This window comes from Penicillium psychrosexuale (assembly GCF_028828465.1).
Source record: "Penicillium psychrosexuale strain IBT 29551 chromosome Unknown utg000003l, whole genome shotgun sequence".
Lineage (NCBI taxonomy): Eukaryota > Fungi > Ascomycota > Eurotiomycetes > Eurotiales > Aspergillaceae > Penicillium > Penicillium psychrosexuale.
The window spans coordinates 3,773,351-3,788,793 of NW_026643188.1; the positions used below are offsets into that span (position 1 = coordinate 3,773,351).

A 15,443-nucleotide genomic window follows, 5' to 3' on the forward strand; every position below is an offset into this window, starting at 1 on the left:
GCTGCCGAAGGGTGGCATACTAAATATATATTTTGGCGATGGGGCTGGTCCGACTGTATAAGCAACGCCCTTCATGAGGTGGGAATGCTGGTATACCCTAATACTGTGCCCAAGTGCATCAACACCTGGCTCTCACTCGCCCCCAAATACACGTCCAACAGCGACGCCTCCTGCTTCTGCCCCAACAGCAAAGTTATCTCCTGCATCCAAGTCCGAGATCCAATCCACCCTCTCCTACTTCACTGGGCAGGTGGTCTCGGTCCCGTAAGTCATAACGGTGGTAGTGGCACCCTCAGGAGTGGTGGGTGTGGAGTTGGCGCCAACGCTTGATCAGACGGCACAGGTGACAGCGGGCCCCATAGGAGCAGTTGTGGCAGCGACCAGAGGGAGCCGGGGTGCTTCCAGCAGCGATAGAGCTGAAAATGTTTGAAGTGGAGGTCAGGGTAACAGTTGAAACCGTGCTGGATGTGGTGACAAACGTCGGATCGGTACTGTGAGTGCTGTTGGAGTAGGGAAGGCACTATAGGTAACTATAACTTCGAAATCTTCTACGGCAAAGGAAATAAAACTCTAGTTAGCATGTCAATTGACTGATGATGTGAGCATTTTTGTTATGGTACACATTTGGGACCTACCAGCTCCAAAGGTGACTGGTCCCGAGAAAAAAGAAAGAAAAAACACGCCTGCATCAAGGGAAATAAGGAACGAAAAAGGAACAGTATCAACCCCGGTTTACCAGGCCTCGGTGTCGAAGTTCTCAATGCCGAAGTATGAGGCAACAACTGTACGGTCAGAGAACTTGCGACCCGCCAGCGCTTTGAGAGCGGTGGTGGCGGATTCAGCGGTATCGTATTTAATGAAGATTTTACCAGCGCCGTGTCCACGGCGGGGGATCTTCATCCCGAGAATCTTTCCGAACTTGGCGCATTCCTCGCTCACATCCTCCATGATTTCTTCGTAATCTTCGTCATTGAGGAGCTCGTCAAGCGTGACCATGTTGAGAAGCTGCAGGACCTGGGTGGTCTCTAGATCCTGGGAGGTCGTCTTGGCGAACATCTGCATGGCATTCACGCCCATGTCGAGGCCAGAGGCTTGTGTGGTTCCAACGCTGGCGAGAGCAAACTTAAGGTGGTGATCGACTAGTTCCATGCCGTTCAAACCTTCAACGGCAAGCGCAGTGTTGTTCGGGTCGACGTATTCATAAAAGGCAATTCCCTGGAAAAGTTAGAAAGAATTTGACGGTAGGGAAATACTCAACTTACCCGAGACTCCTCTGTAGCAGCATCCTTGACCAAGACAAATGACTTAAGGTCGCCGAATGACTTGAGCAACATGATAATAGCTTCCTCGTTGATGTAGGTGGGAATATTAGAGATGCAGATCTTGTTGGGTGAGTCAGGCACCTCGCTCAGAACGACGTCCGGCTGTACTGGCTGCGATGCGCTCCCGTCGGGAACAATGTAGTCCTTTGGCCGTCGCACTTCAAGTCCCTTGTCTCCACTCTCCGCCATGGTAATTCCATCGAAAGCCAATGCGACTGTGGCGTCATTTGGATCCTTGAACTCCAGGAGCGCGAATGTTTTATCTTCAGAAACTTGGGCAGAGATGCAGGGATCGACATTGTGAATAACATTGAGTCCATTCAATTGAAGATTGAAGAAGGTAATAACGGCATCGCCCGAGACACCGGACGGGATGTTGTAAACGAAAAGACGCTTTGATTGACGAGAGTTGGAAGGCTTGAGGGCAGCATTGTCGCTATCGCCAGTGGGAGGGTTCAGGAAGTCCTTCATGCGGCTGGGGTCCATCGGCTGCTGACGAGGAGCTCCGGGAAGAGGGAACATCCCTGTTGATGTTAGACAGTTCCACTAGCTCATAAGCTTTAAACACATACCTGAGATCTTTGCCTGTTCAGCCGTAACATTCTCATAACCAGGAGGCTTCATGTCCCATTGAGTCAAACGACGTTTACGGGTCAACACCGAGGGCACATCTGTCAAATCGGGGGTAGGCTCCTTGCGCCGCGGGGGCGTGGCGCTTCGCTTGCGGTCTCTTCTCTCACGGTCTCCACGGTCACCACGATCACCGCCACCACGTCCACCGCGTCGGTCGTCAAACAAGTCGCGACGGGGTCTTTCGTCAAAGTCACGTCGACGACCACCACCGCGATCTCCACCACCACGGTCACCACCCCCACGATCTCCACCACCACGGTCACCACCCCCACGCTCAGCGCGGTCACCTCGCTCGGCACGGTCGCCACGGTCCCACTCTCGATCATCACGGCGGCCAGAGTAGCGGTCTTCGCGCTCACGGGCACGGTAGTCACGGCTGGTTGAGTACGAGTTCACTTCGCGCTCCCGACGAGATCCATGATGAGGCGAACGCGAACGGCGTCGTTCACCGCGATCACTCCTATCGCCCCGTTCAGCTCCACGCTCGGTTCCTCGTTCGGCGCCACGCTCAGCACCTCGGTCGGCAGGTCGCTCAGCTCCACGTTCGGGTCTGTCACCCCGGTCTCGATCACGCCGCTCGTCGCGCTAGAATTGGGGTTAATCGCCGCGGTTGCGACCAAAGATTGGCTGATACTTACGAAGTAGTCGCGGGAACGTCCAGTCTCTTGGGGATATTAGCAGTTATACCAGAAGTTATTGTAAGGATACTTACCCCTGGATGAGTAGGTGTCACCGTTCATGTTGAGGTTGGTTGAGGAAATAAATGAAGCTGTCGCCAGTGAAGGGGAAAACTCATGACCCAGAGCTGCAGGCGGTGATGGCCTCACCGCCCGTGTGTCGATTCAGATTCCGGCAGAAAATACAAACATGGAGACAGCGACTCCGCCGTCTCGAATCAGTAATTTGGATTTCAAACATGTCTCTAGGTGTTTTGTCAGAATGGCAGAAGCTGCCTTTGAGCTTGAGTGAGCTTTGCATCAATACTACGCTCAGATGCGGCCAGTCTTTTAGGTTTGTCAGCCAAGTTTCCGGGTCCGGGGATTGTAGATCAAGCGACTGACCCTTTTTAGATGGCGGAACTTTCCAGAGAGTCAGGAATGGCGATGCGTTCTCTATGGCCATCTTCTGTCGCTGAAGCAAGACTCAAACTTCTTGTACTATAGATCTGTGCAACCTCCTTCCCATGCATTCACCGACAATGATCATCTCATCCGCATTATCAAACATTACTTCAACCTAACGCCAAATTTGACTGAACTCTACTCTCAATGGTCATCACAAGACCCCAATTTCAAGAAGAAGGCTGCGCAATTCACCGGGATCAGGATCCTTCGACAAGATGCGTGGGAAGCATTGGTATCATTTATCTGCAGCAGCAACAATAATATTGCACGGATCTCACAAATGGTGGAGAAGTTATGCATACATTATGGAAAGCCCGTGGCCACAATTGAAGGGCGTGCATATCATGATTTTCCTCCCCCAGGCGCATTGACTGGCAAGGATGTGGAAAGCAATCTGCGCAATTTAGGATTTGGATACCGGGCTAAATACATATACCAAACTGCGGTTATGGTATCCAACCGAGAGCAGGGCTGGCTAGATAGCTTGAGCAACCCCGAGTGTCCAGCATTTGGCGTGGATCCTAAACCAAGCGGCGAAATGAAACCAGAAGGGCGAGAGGGATATCGTGAAGCTCATGAAAAGCTTCTTGAGCTACAGGGAGTTGGGCCAAAAGTGTCAGACTGTGTCAGTTTGATGGGATTAGGCTGGGGAGAGTCCGTGCCGGTTGATACTCATGGTGAGTTCTTTTGATAATGTTTCTGATTTATCTCTAATCCTTTACGATAGTGTGGCAAATCGCACAGCGAGATTACCGTTTTGGAAAAAGCTCCAATAAGAACTTGAACAAGACGACTTATGATGCTGTTGCCAATCATTTCCGCAAGCTTTGGGGTAAGGAAGCTGGATGGGCCCATAGTGTGCTTTTCACTGCGGACCTGCGGACCTTTGCAGACAAACTTGCTGCAACTAAGAAAGTTGAGGTGAAGGTGAAAGACGAAGAGTCTGATGTCAAGGTTGAGACAAAAGTGACAACTGCTCTCTCTTTGAAAGTTTTTAAGGAGGAAAACGTCGATGTGAAAGTCAAGGTCGAAGACATAGATGATGCCAAGAAGCCCAGGGACAAGAAGAGAAAGGAGACTGAGAACATTATTCCTGTTGTTCAAACAACAGAGACACGGAGAATGTCCAAGAGACTAAAGCGTTGAAGCCACTAAAGACAAGGAAAGGACTATTCTTGACTACTACTTTTACCGCAGAAAATATCTATACATCTTAATAATGAATATGCCAGACGCAAAAATGTACGATGAGACACGAGTCTAGTGCAATTAACATGGGTATTTGTATTCAATAATCTTAGCTATATCAATGATCAATGCCTACAACCGTAGTTAGTATAACGGTCGAACAACTCTTAACACAAGTCTTGAAGTTGGAAGAGGTAGATCAGAAGTCCAGGTAGATCATCGAGCTAGCATCCGAAAACACTAGCTCTGACATAAGAGGTACCAGAAAATAAAGTATAACAAATGCGTTGTATCATCATGTGGGAATATTGGAGATTGAGCAAGAAGAGGTTGAACTGACCTGATATAAGAGTGGCGAGAGGCGTGTCGAGTGTATATCGTACAGCTCGCACTCAAGTTGAACCAGAAACCATTAATTCCAGTCGACTCAAGTGCAGAACTGAGTTTGTCGGTTGTTGGTGTTCGAACAAAATCGGAAGAGAAACGAAGTGAGGTTTTGTCGAAGAAAAGAAATAAGCGAAGTCTATCACGTGACCCCACACAGGCCCCATCTTTCCCGCCCACTCTCACTCTCACACTTCTCGATTTTCGATCTTTCATCCACGCCGACAACCGACCAGATTTCCTCCGCCGGACACATCACCAATCCAAAATGGGTCGTCTTCACAGCAAGGGCAAGGGCATTGCCTCCTCCGCCATCCCCTACTCCCGCACCCCCCGGCGTGGCTCAAGACCACCCCCGACCAGGTTGTCGACCACATTTGCAAGCTGGCCAAGAAGGGTGCCACCCCTTCCCAGATCGGTGTTGTCCTCCGTGACTCCCACGGCATTGCCCAGGTCAAGATTGTTACTGGTATGAAAACTCAGAAAAACGCGACCCTAGGAATTGGAGGATTGAAAATTTCTAACATTTTCGCGCAGGTAACAAGATCCTCCGTATCTTGAAGTCCAGCGGTACGACTCCCTCCGCCCGCATATTCACATCTGTCGGGTGAAGAGAGCGAACAATTTGTGTGGATAAACTTTCTGGTTCGGTGAAAGAACCCGTTGGTTTCGAAGCGCAAAATGCTCGTCTCTCTCCCCGAGACTGGTCGCAGAAATGCACCAGCAATTAAGCCTCTGCTTGGTCAAGAACATCTAGACTGACAGAGAGATTTTGGAATACAGGCCTCGCTCCCGAACTCCCCGAGGACCTTTACTTCCTGATCAAGAAGGTAAAAAAAATTACTCGTTTTTTTCCCCCCTTATATCCATGTAGATTATGCTAACCTTGAATTATCTAGGCCGTTGCTGTCCGCAAGCACCTTGACCGTAACCGCAAGGACAAGGACTCCAAGTTCCGCCTGATTCTGATCGAGTCCCGCATCCACCGTCTGTCTCGTTACTACAAGACCGTCGGTGTCCTGCCCCCCACCTGGCGCTACGAGAGCGCCACTGCCTCCACCCTTGTCGCATAAGCGCATTTTGGGAGGATGAGTGGTTGACGGAGGAAACCCATCGGATCGTCGTGATCGTCATATCTGGAGGGTCTATCTTCTGCTAGGTACAACAAAAAAGATTACGATTATTTGATACCCTGTTCATGAATGCTCTAGACTCCTTTGATAATTGTAGGTTCGGCTAGTAGGTTAGATCTAGGTAATTTTGTTGCATAAGTTATCACTCGTCCGCCAACACAAGGTAGTTCAGTATAACATACTAGTATCTACTATTTGACCCATGTGGTTATACACATTGTATGACTCTAAGTAGACACATATCCAAGTGTATATATAGGTGTTCTCACAACTCACACTCAGCAGCTCTAACCTCCCTCGCTACAGCATTGCAAAGCTCAACTTTAACACCAGCTCCTAACAAGATATGGATCCAAAGGCGCTGAGTATCACTCAGCCGATCATTCTCCGACTTAACCTCAGCGAACATCACCGTCCTCGTCTCATGATTCCAGAGGAACAAGTCCGGGATTCCCCCACCGCGCTGCTGGTACTCCTGCGCCATAACCTTGCAGATAGTAGCAAGTGCCTCTCCCCGGAAACATTGCACGATCTCAACTAAGTCATCTAGATCAAAAGACCAGTCAAGCCCAACAGCGCAGGGCTGCGCCTCCGCCTCACGAGCATAGACCTCACGGACGATCCGCTCCGCATCCCCATTCGTGATCTCGACAAGTCGGTGATTGATCTCCGATGCACGAGACGGGTAGAAGACATCAGTGTGGAGATCGAGCGGACACGTCTGGAACGCAGTTTGGAAAACATTGGGCACGTATGTAAACAGGATATCGTAAAAGAGATAGCCGAACTGTGATCAAGATCAGATTAAAAGCTCAATCTTCCGGATATTCCAGACTCACCAGCGTTCGCACAATCCCCCCTTCGGAGTGATACCCCTTCCATCCATGATCGCGGTACCAACTCAGACACATATTCTCCACCCTGCACTCGCCGCCTTCCCTCTCATCAATCCAAACAGTCGCTTTCCCCTTTCGCGGAGCATCACCCGTATCAATACGGATACCCTCAATCGTGCGCTCAGCCGGCTTGCCTAGCATGACATGTCCGAAATCATGCTGCTCGCGCTTTACCACCCGTAGCGCCTTTTCCAGCTTCGTGATCCGCTTCTGTAGGTCGTAATGAAATATCAGATGGCACAGCGGGTCTTCCAGTCCGGCCTCGCACGTCCGCAGCGCAAGTCTCTTCCAATGCTTGCGCTGGAGTTCTTCGCTGCGCCCATCTGCAGGCGTAAGCGCCCACATGTAGTGTTCTTCCAGCAGTGCCTTGCGCTGGTACCAAGCGCCGCGCCGCGCAGCGTGGAAGAGACGTTGGGCGAGAAGTTCCTCTAGCAACTCGTGCTCGCGTCTATGCTCCTTGAACCGCCCGAGCGCGTGGAGACTCTTGTGGATGATTCTTGTGAGCACCCATGCTGGCGAGAACCGGCGTAGATAAGCGCCCTCGCCGCTTTCGTACATGTTGTCTTCTTTCTTTTGTTCTTGCTCGACGAGCTCTTTCCATCGGGGATAGGACTGGTTAGCAAGGTCGATGATTTGTTGGAGTGAGGCGGTCGTGACTGGGCCGTTGAATTCGAGAATGTTGTCGATGGCGAATTGGGTTTGTATCGCTGATTCAAATTCCAATAGCGCTTCTCTGGACGAGAAGATGGAGTTTGAGCGGCAGACTATATATTCGGGGAAGTTTCTTTTGCTCATTTTGGCTAGGATAATTGTTGTGAGGGACTTTTCGGTCCATTCGGTGGAACGATAGAAAACCAGGTGCACTCGCTCGAAGAGAGTGCGAGGCACTGGCGAGATCCTGATACATCCACCCGTGTAGTCCAATATCTTTTGGGTGAAATGGCTGTTTCTGTTATTTGCGTCTTGAAGTCCTTTTTGCGTCTGGCTCGTTTCGCAGAGAGCCGCCAGCAGCTCTTTCTTGCTCTTGCCCTGAACCTTGGCCTCCTTTGCAAAGGCCCTGAGTTCTTGCAGCAATAGAAGTGATGAAGCCTCTTCCAGCGTTGTGATCGCTTCTATGCCTTCTGCAAATCTGAACGTATCTCCGAGTTCTGAACTAGGCAGGCTGCGATCCCGCTGTAGGTCCTCAGCAACAGGGAGCAAATCTGAGATATCGGAGCAGTAGTTCAACCGGTTGATACGGTGCCATGCAAACGTCTTGCGAAGGAACAGTCGAACATACCTGGTGAAGTATTAATCTCAACTATAGGTTATCACATTCTACAGGAAGACATACAGATACTGGGATTCGTAGGACAGCCCCCGCCACTGCGTAAAGATTTCCATTTCGGCCTCGTCAAAGAGATGCGATTCCTCATCCAGCACAGTTTCCAGTGCAAGGTTAAAGGCATCCACATAGATGGAGCTTTTGCCCTTTTGCCAGACACCATCTCGTAGCCTCACATGTAATCCCGTCTTAGTGTCGTTCTGTAGGGCCTCGTACTCCTCGATTGCGTCCTTGTCGGTCTTTATCGCAGGAAGGGAAGACTCGAGTTCTGTTTGGCCGCTAGGAACAATCCCTAAATTGTCCGCTGCGGGGGTCTCCCCCGCCGTGGCCGAAGGACTCGGACTCGGTGGTTTAATCTCTGCGTCTGTACTAGAATACTCCGTTTCAACAGTTCGCCGACGTTTCGCGGGACGCTGCGTCTCCCAGAAGTTCAGCAAGGACATAATATCTCGTTTCCATGGATGAAATCAGTCCCAGTGACTCGAGTCTCCGAGTATAAGCAGACACGAACGACGTGTCTCGCGAGCAGGTTTCGAACACGTGATCACGTGATCCATATAGCTCCATCAGATTGTTTGTCCTGTTTGCGTATGACATAGACACAAGAGGCACAGCCAAACGCATAAGAAAGGTAACCAAACAAAGACGATCTGAAAGGGGAGAAGAAGAAATGCCCTCTGAAATCATTCGAAAAGTCCCCAAGTGCAACCTCTAGATATAAAAATGGCCTTACCAGTAAGCAGCTCTCCCTCTCTCACAACGGATCGATACCTCCGAGCTCCACAGCTTCCGCTCCGCGAACATTCGCATTCCACTTCTTCCCAAAATATACACCTTCCAGGTACTCAATTAACCTGTGCAGCCTCCCACCCTCGCGATCTCAGATCCACCGGCCTCCTCAGCTCCTACAGTCACCACAGCGCAACCCACATCCATAATGGGCGAAACAAACGGCACTGGCTCCAACACGCCGCTTGGCGATTTGGGCTATATCTCTGCGGGTCAGATTCGCCCCGGTGGCGCGCCTGCTCGCGTCTATCTGAATGAGAAGGTCGTGCCGTATCTGCTTGATGGGATGAAGTCTGTTGCACGCGAACAGTGAGTGGAGTACTGTGCCTGGCTAGCTTTTTTATACTTGTCTGCTAGATGGATTTACTGATCTCCTTGTCTTTCTCTTTTCTGCACTAGGCCTGCCAATCCTCTCCGTGTGCTCGGCGAGTTCTTGCTTCAGAAGAGCAATGAAGTGGAGGGCGAGACTAAGAAGGAGTCGGAGTAGAGAGGAGAGGGGTTGGGATTTCTTTGGGCGTTTAATGGTGCTTGACCAGCTATTCTGGTATTGTTTTTATTTGGTTTTGAAAGCTTGTGAGTGGACTTTAATGTACACTACGATGTTCACCACTTGATACCCCGGTCAATGTCTATACCTGTCCTGTTAGTAGGAAGGATCAATAGCAGAAAACAAGATAGAGAGAATGATATCTCGAAAAGCGAGGTGGTAATTATCTGGTATAATAGATCGAGGATCTACCTACCTATGAAAGTACGGAGTAGAGTATTATCAAATAGGCATTTTGCAAAAATTGAGCTTTTTACCGCATGAATTCTACATCTTGCAGTCCTTTGATATAATGCTAAGAAGGGCGAAGAACATCTAAAAACATATCTAGAAGGTATTATAATGTACTCAACTTCTGCGTCGTCAAAGACATAGGCCACATGATTGTACTTCTAAAGGATATATAGACACCGGAGTACGGCTTATGGGACCATCGAATCATGAGAGCCAAAATATATATTCAAGTTTGGAAGCTTCATAGAGATTCCTAAATGGAGTAAGTACAAGGTTGTTCTATATCCCGACCAAATACTCGGGGAAGAACAAAATATTCGAAAATAAAAGCTTCGAATAAAGCCTAGATAGGTCAGCTTGCAAAACACATCTCACCTTTAATGGCATTCCAAATCGATTAATGCCTGGAGTTTAAAGGTTGAGACTACAAGCGCAAAGTCGACGGCTTTGAATTGGGCGAATGGTTGATCATTCAGTTGTTTAGAGAAGTCGAATACAATCGGGCCGTTACTGGAGATGGTGTATAGGTGAAGTTGTAGCTGTAGCTGTGTGACGAATTTGCTGACCCTGAGATAACCGAATTACAGCGATAATTTTCTGTCCCTTTGCCGCTAGAAGTTTTTTTCCCCGAAGTTGCGTCGCAAACAGACATGAAAGAGACACCTCATCAAGCGACCGAAGTGTGCATCGATGAAGTTGCCGAGTCGTGGCGCTCCGTGGTTTTTTCTTTTTTAAATCGTCGAGCCGAGAATTGACAAACAAAGACAGCGACGCCCCGTGGCCCGTCGCCCAAATCCAGCATTAAAACAATCCCATAAACAAAGAAAAGGGGGGAGGAAGTGGGCAAGTTGGTGAAACATGGGAACCAGGAACCAGGAGACATCAAAGGCCAGTCTCTGTTCTGGTTAGAAAATAAGGGGAGGCACTTTACCTGCCAGCGTACCGGTCCTCGCCGGCACCGCCGCCGCTGCCACCACCGCCGCCAGGAGCACCACCAGTGCTGCTGCGTGCCTGACCTTCGTAGGAACGTCCACCACCACCAGCGTAGGGGTCGCGAGCCTCACGGGGAGGGGCAGCAGCATCGAAGCTAGGAGGGTTGGCATCACGATCGTAGTAGCCAGCGCCGCCGCCACCACTGCCGCGAGATTCCTCAGCACCTCCGCGACGTTCATCGCGGCTGTAACGGTCATCACGGCCACCGCCGTAGCGGTCACCACCACCACGGTATGCGTAGTCGTCGCGCGATTCACGGCGACCACCATACTCACGGCCACCACCACCGCCGCCACCAGCGTAGTCACGGCGGCCATAGTCACGTCCGTAGTCACGGCCATAGTCACGGCGATCATTGTAAGAGTCGTAGCGACCGTAGCGGGAGTAGTCATCATCGCGACGACGCCAGCCGCCACCGGAGGGTCCACGGCGATCATCGTAGCGGTCACGGCGAGGACCACCTCCACGGCTACCACCACCAGGACCACCTGGGGGACCACCTGGGCCATCTAAAGAGGAAAAATGTAAGTCGACGTAAGGCGCAAGCGGAAAGGACGATGTGACTTACCACGTTTGGGAGGACCAAAGTACTTTCCAGGGGTAGGGGTACGAGGGCGTGCACGTCGAGCCTTCTCGATGCTCAGAGTACGACCTTCAATGACTTCGCCCTGGAGACCCTCCTTGGCGGCATCAGCCTGCTCGGCGGTGACCATGTTCACGAAACCGAATCCACGGGACTCCTTGGTGTGGGGATCAAGCATGATAGAACAGTTATCGACATCACCGTACTTTTCAAACAGACGCGAAATATCAGACTCGGTCAGACGCGGGTGAATACCAGTAACAAAGAGGTTAGAGCCAGAGTTGATGGCACCTTCATCGTCTTCCTCGACAGGTTTGCGAGCCAGAGGAGCTCTGGGGTTTATTAGCTTCTAAGTGATATACCGGATTAGACAAATACATACCTGTCATCAGAACGGCCATTGGGGGAGCGGCTGCGAGCACGGTCGCGGTCGGCTCGAGGCTCATCGCGAGGAGAGGCGCTGCGCTCGCGATCATATCGGGGCTCGTCTATTGAAAAAGGGTAAATATTTTCAAGCGCATGGAAACAATTCTAAAAGACATACCCGCGTAGCGGCTGGAATCGTTGTCGTAGTCCGCCATGATGAAAGGACTGAAGGTGTAGGTTGAAAGAAGGAAGGAAAAGAAGTTGGAAAGCTGATAAGAGCGGACGCTAAGCACCGGAAACTACACACCCGAGGAATCAGGCAGCGGTGCAAACTTGCGTGGATTTCAAGTGAATTGGATGAATTGGAGGGAATTGGGAGAATAAAACTAGAGGTTTCTTTTCCCTTTTCGAAATACGAGTTTATGCAGGGGGTTATCTTGACTATGACAAACAGCTATTATGCCAAGACCGAACAAATCGCCATATTAAAGCTTGATAGTACAAATACTCATACAACTAAGACTAACTCTTGAGATTCGACGCTAAAATCAAATTCGTGAACCCTATACCCATCATGTCCAGAAGGTAATCATCGTGAGCCTCGCAGACGTAGAGTCCGACGGGTATTCTGTTGTGAAGCAGCCGGGGTGCTGGGGATCTGGCCCTTCAGGTCTCCATCATCAACCAAGTCCTTTAACCCTTCCAGTTCATCTTCATCCAATTCACTGAGTTCTTCACTCATTCCACGCATGACATCCCGTCCAGTCCACCGTTCCTCGTGAACAGTCGTACCGACAGGGTCAAATGGTTGCATGTACCATTGAATGCCACCCAAAGCCAAAGGCAGCTGCTGGTCTTGCTCGGTCAAAACAGGCGTTGGATGTCGATAGTAGGCGTTGACACTCTTTATGGGGTCTTCAGCAGGAGGTAGCTCTTCTGCCCCAGATGCTTCAGGGTGTTGTTCACCTGCAGTAGGCTGGGCTTCTGATGGAGCCTCGGTCGGAGGAAGCGTTTCCTCAACTCCTTCCATAGCATCAGGGTGACCAGACAGCTCAGTATCACCTTCCGGCTCAACAGAATCACCACTGCGTGACATCACACTGTGGTCAAGAATCATATCCAGCTCCTTCAATTCCTTCTCGAACGGTTTGCGGTTAAGTTCGCTCTCTTTCCTGATCGCATCCTCCAGGGAAGGCTGGATGACTTTGATTATCCGCTTTGCCAATTTCCTCTTCTCGCGTTGCTCCAGGCTGAGCTCCGGGGCGCGACCACTGATCTGCGCTTGGAGTTCCGCGGTATCGCCAGCGGGCTCCACGCCGATTTCTGAGGTGAAAAGACTGGCCAAGTCAGAAGAGAAGGCAGCGACGGACGGATAGAATCGTTCGTTGAGCCTTTGTCGGATTGACATCAACCCTGGTGCAAACACACCCTTTCCATCGAGCCTAGAATGAAGTCAGTATGAGCGTTGACAAACTAGGACGAGTATATCTCACAGTTGAGCTTTCTCCAATATTGGCCACAGCAATGGGAATGTAGGGAAGTAGACAAGATCGACGATGTTACGAAGCTCCTCTGCATCCTTCAACTTCTCCCTCTCCCGTTTCTTCACTTCGTCGCATAGCATTCTCAATCGATCAAGATCCTTGTAAAGTCGCTCACCAAACTCAATGCGACGCTCTAGACGTCTGTGTCCGGGTACACCCATTGCTACATAGTCTCTTCGTGTCATTTCCATAGATGAGAAGGTCTCCAGCTGCAACTGGAGTCGCTTGAGCAATGCTGCTCCACGCCTCGCCTCTCGTTTCAATGTCCAATACTTGGATGCATCTTCAGCATATTGCTTCCTTTGGCGGACTGTAAATCGCCCAAGAGAAGCAATCACTGAGTTTAACACAACCTGGGGGATAACTGGCGCACCGGAAGGCAGCTTCCAGATTGTTCTGGGAACACGTTTCCGTTTATTTCCACCGACTGTTAACGTAAGGCGAGGAGTGAGGGTGCGATCTTCTTCTGCTCCATCATTGGGGTGCGCAGGACCCATCGAGAGAGCTGCAGCTTGGCTGTCTCCCCAGCGTCTACCTTGCATAGTATTGCGATAGTATTCGATAGCATCGGCAGTTGCAGCATCAGTACCATGCTCCAATCGCCAGTCAGAAGGAACGTGCTTGTCGCAGAAAGCCTTGAGAAGGTGCGAGTCCATAAGACCATGGCCAATCTTCATCTTTAGATAAAGTTGAGCTCTGCGTGCACATGAGACATGGAAAGCAACAAAGCAGTTTTTGTTGCTGCACTGAATGGATGCACCCATCCGCTGTTTGCAGATGTAGCAATTCAACTTCCAGCGGCTGCGTGGAACCTTTTCGACATCGGTCACCGGCTCCATAAGAGATGGATTACCAATAGAAACTTCAGGAATCCAGAAAGAGCAGAGTAAATGAGCCCATTTGGAGGAGGTTGTTTGTTTGAACGCGCCCTCAGTGTTTGGGCAGAAAATACAATTGGTGGACCCTCTTCCCAGCAACTGGCACTTGCGGCAAAGCCACTGACCTTCTGGAATGAAAGGAACACCATAACACTCTTGATGCACTGCAAGGTCGCAACCATCGCAGAAAACAATTGCATTCGAGTTTTCACAATCGCCATCATCACAGATAGCACACTTGCTGTCTTGTTCTTCGCCCGGTCCAGCTGTTTCGCCATTGACTGCAGCTGCAGAGCTAGAGCGAAGACGTCCGGTCTGCGGGGGCTTGGGATTTGGCTTGGGGATGCGCTTCTCAAGGGCATGCCATTCCCTCTCAATTTTGGTCATGGTAATCTCAAACACAGCGGGCTTGATGGGCTCGAGCTGATCTTCACGGCGCTTGGCATTGTATTCCTCCAACCATTTTTCATCCTGTTCATCCATGTCATATTCCACACGTCCAATGGTAGTGTTAACGTCTCCATCTGTCATGGCAGGTTGAATCACATCAAGGTCATCTTCTTGGGTGCCTTCGGTCATCCGAATAAATCGCCGGTCATGGCGCAGAAAGAGATCACTCTCCTGGTATCCCACGTTTGCCATGGTCCGGTCGACATAGTTTTGATGACCGACGCCCTTCTTCTCATAGAATGTGAAAGGGTCACGCAGTCTGAACGACGGTTTGGGGAGTGTGAGTTTCTCCCGGGGGTTTGGGCCCGGAGGCGGTATGATTTTTTGTCCTTGCTGGGCAAGAAGGGCATTAAGGATAGCCTCGGGGCGACGAGGTGGACGGCCAGGCCTGCGTTTGATTGGGATTGGAGAGGCCATTTCGCCTGATATGATAACTGGTGATCCTGAAAGGTCCGAGATTGTCGCACCAGCCAGTGACTCCAGGCTTAAGATAGGACCTGAGGTATCTGGAGCATCAACCTCTTCAGACGTGAAGACAGCAATTTTGCCATCAATATCCAAGTCGGGATGAAACTCTTCCCACCCGCGTTCTTCGCGTGGCTTGTACCCATCGCCTTGTTGGAGAGCAAGAGCAGCGGCCGTTGAAGAGGTGAACCGACCACGGGCTTGGTTCTTGTCGCGCCTTGGACGCGACATAGAGGGCGGTGTTGTTGGTATAATGGGAGGTGGCGGTGGAGGGGCTAAAAATGGTTGCTCCATCTCATGTGATGGACGGCTTCGAGCACTTGCGGAGTGGCGGCGGGGAGTAGTTCTCTTAGAAGTTTCTGGGGCAGCGGCGGCGACGACTGCTGCTTCAGCGTCGAAATCGATGAATCTTCCTCCTCCTCCAGGGCCACCTGGAACGTACTTTCGCTTCTTTGAAGGAGGACCGTCAGGGGAATCGACGGAGCGGCTGTTGGATGATTTGAGGGAAGACCTAGGTTTACTGCGTGATGGACGACCTGAGATTGAATGTCTGGCCGTCGGTGCCATAATTCAAGAACAAGCTTTCGGGT

General features: G+C 50.6%; 6 protein-coding genes across 6 annotated transcripts; 2 read left to right on the forward strand and 4 right to left on the reverse strand.

Moving 5' to 3' along the window:
- Positions 1-732: 732 nt before the first annotated feature.
- On the reverse strand, positions 733-2,695 carry N7518_005294 (splicing factor u2af large subunit; the record flags this gene model as incomplete). Its single annotated transcript, XM_057186221.1, has 5 exons — positions 733-1,215; positions 1,263-1,846; positions 1,895-2,540; positions 2,594-2,619; positions 2,668-2,695. 5 exons carry the CDS (start codon positions 2,693-2,695, stop codon positions 733-735), a joined length of 1,767 nt encoding a protein of 588 aa, XP_057042991.1.
- A 176-nt stretch (positions 2,696-2,871) lies between these two features.
- On the forward strand, positions 2,872-5,724 carry N7518_005295 (8-oxoguanine DNA glycosylase N-terminal; the record flags this gene model as incomplete). Its single annotated transcript, XM_057186222.1, has 7 exons — positions 2,872-2,966; positions 3,026-3,756; positions 3,807-4,203; positions 4,888-5,120; positions 5,189-5,221; positions 5,435-5,481; positions 5,551-5,724. The coding sequence occupies 7 exons, from the start codon at positions 2,872-2,874 to the stop codon at positions 5,722-5,724; spliced, it is 1,710 nt and encodes a 569-aa protein (XP_057042992.1).
- A 325-nt stretch (positions 5,725-6,049) lies between these two features.
- Positions 6,050-8,447, reverse strand: N7518_005296 (fanconi-associated nuclease 1; the record flags this gene model as incomplete). The annotated part of the gene is made up of 3 exons (XM_057186223.1): positions 6,050-6,571; positions 6,624-7,959; positions 8,014-8,447. 3 exons carry the CDS (start codon positions 8,445-8,447, stop codon positions 6,050-6,052), a joined length of 2,292 nt encoding a protein of 763 aa, XP_057042993.1.
- A 494-nt stretch (positions 8,448-8,941) lies between these two features.
- On the forward strand, positions 8,942-9,280 carry N7518_005297 (DPY30/SDC1 family protein; the record flags this gene model as incomplete). Its single annotated transcript, XM_057186224.1, has 2 exons — positions 8,942-9,102; positions 9,193-9,280. The coding sequence occupies 2 exons, from the start codon at positions 8,942-8,944 to the stop codon at positions 9,278-9,280; spliced, it is 249 nt and encodes an 82-aa protein (XP_057042994.1).
- A 1,221-nt stretch (positions 9,281-10,501) lies between these two features.
- N7518_005298 (RNA recognition motif domain-containing protein) lies at positions 10,502-11,731 on the reverse strand (the record flags this gene model as incomplete). Its single annotated transcript, XM_057186225.1, has 4 exons — positions 10,502-11,076; positions 11,136-11,482; positions 11,533-11,638; positions 11,695-11,731. The coding sequence occupies 4 exons, from the start codon at positions 11,729-11,731 to the stop codon at positions 10,502-10,504; spliced, it is 1,065 nt and encodes a 354-aa protein (XP_057042995.1).
- Positions 11,732-12,105: 374 nt separating this feature from the next.
- On the reverse strand, positions 12,106-15,420 carry N7518_005299 (putative PHD finger domain protein; the record flags this gene model as incomplete). The annotated part of the gene is made up of 2 exons (XM_057186226.1): positions 12,106-12,958; positions 13,010-15,420. The coding sequence occupies 2 exons, from the start codon at positions 15,418-15,420 to the stop codon at positions 12,106-12,108; spliced, it is 3,264 nt and encodes a 1,087-aa protein (XP_057042996.1).
- Between the last annotated feature and the right edge of the window lie 23 nt (positions 15,421-15,443).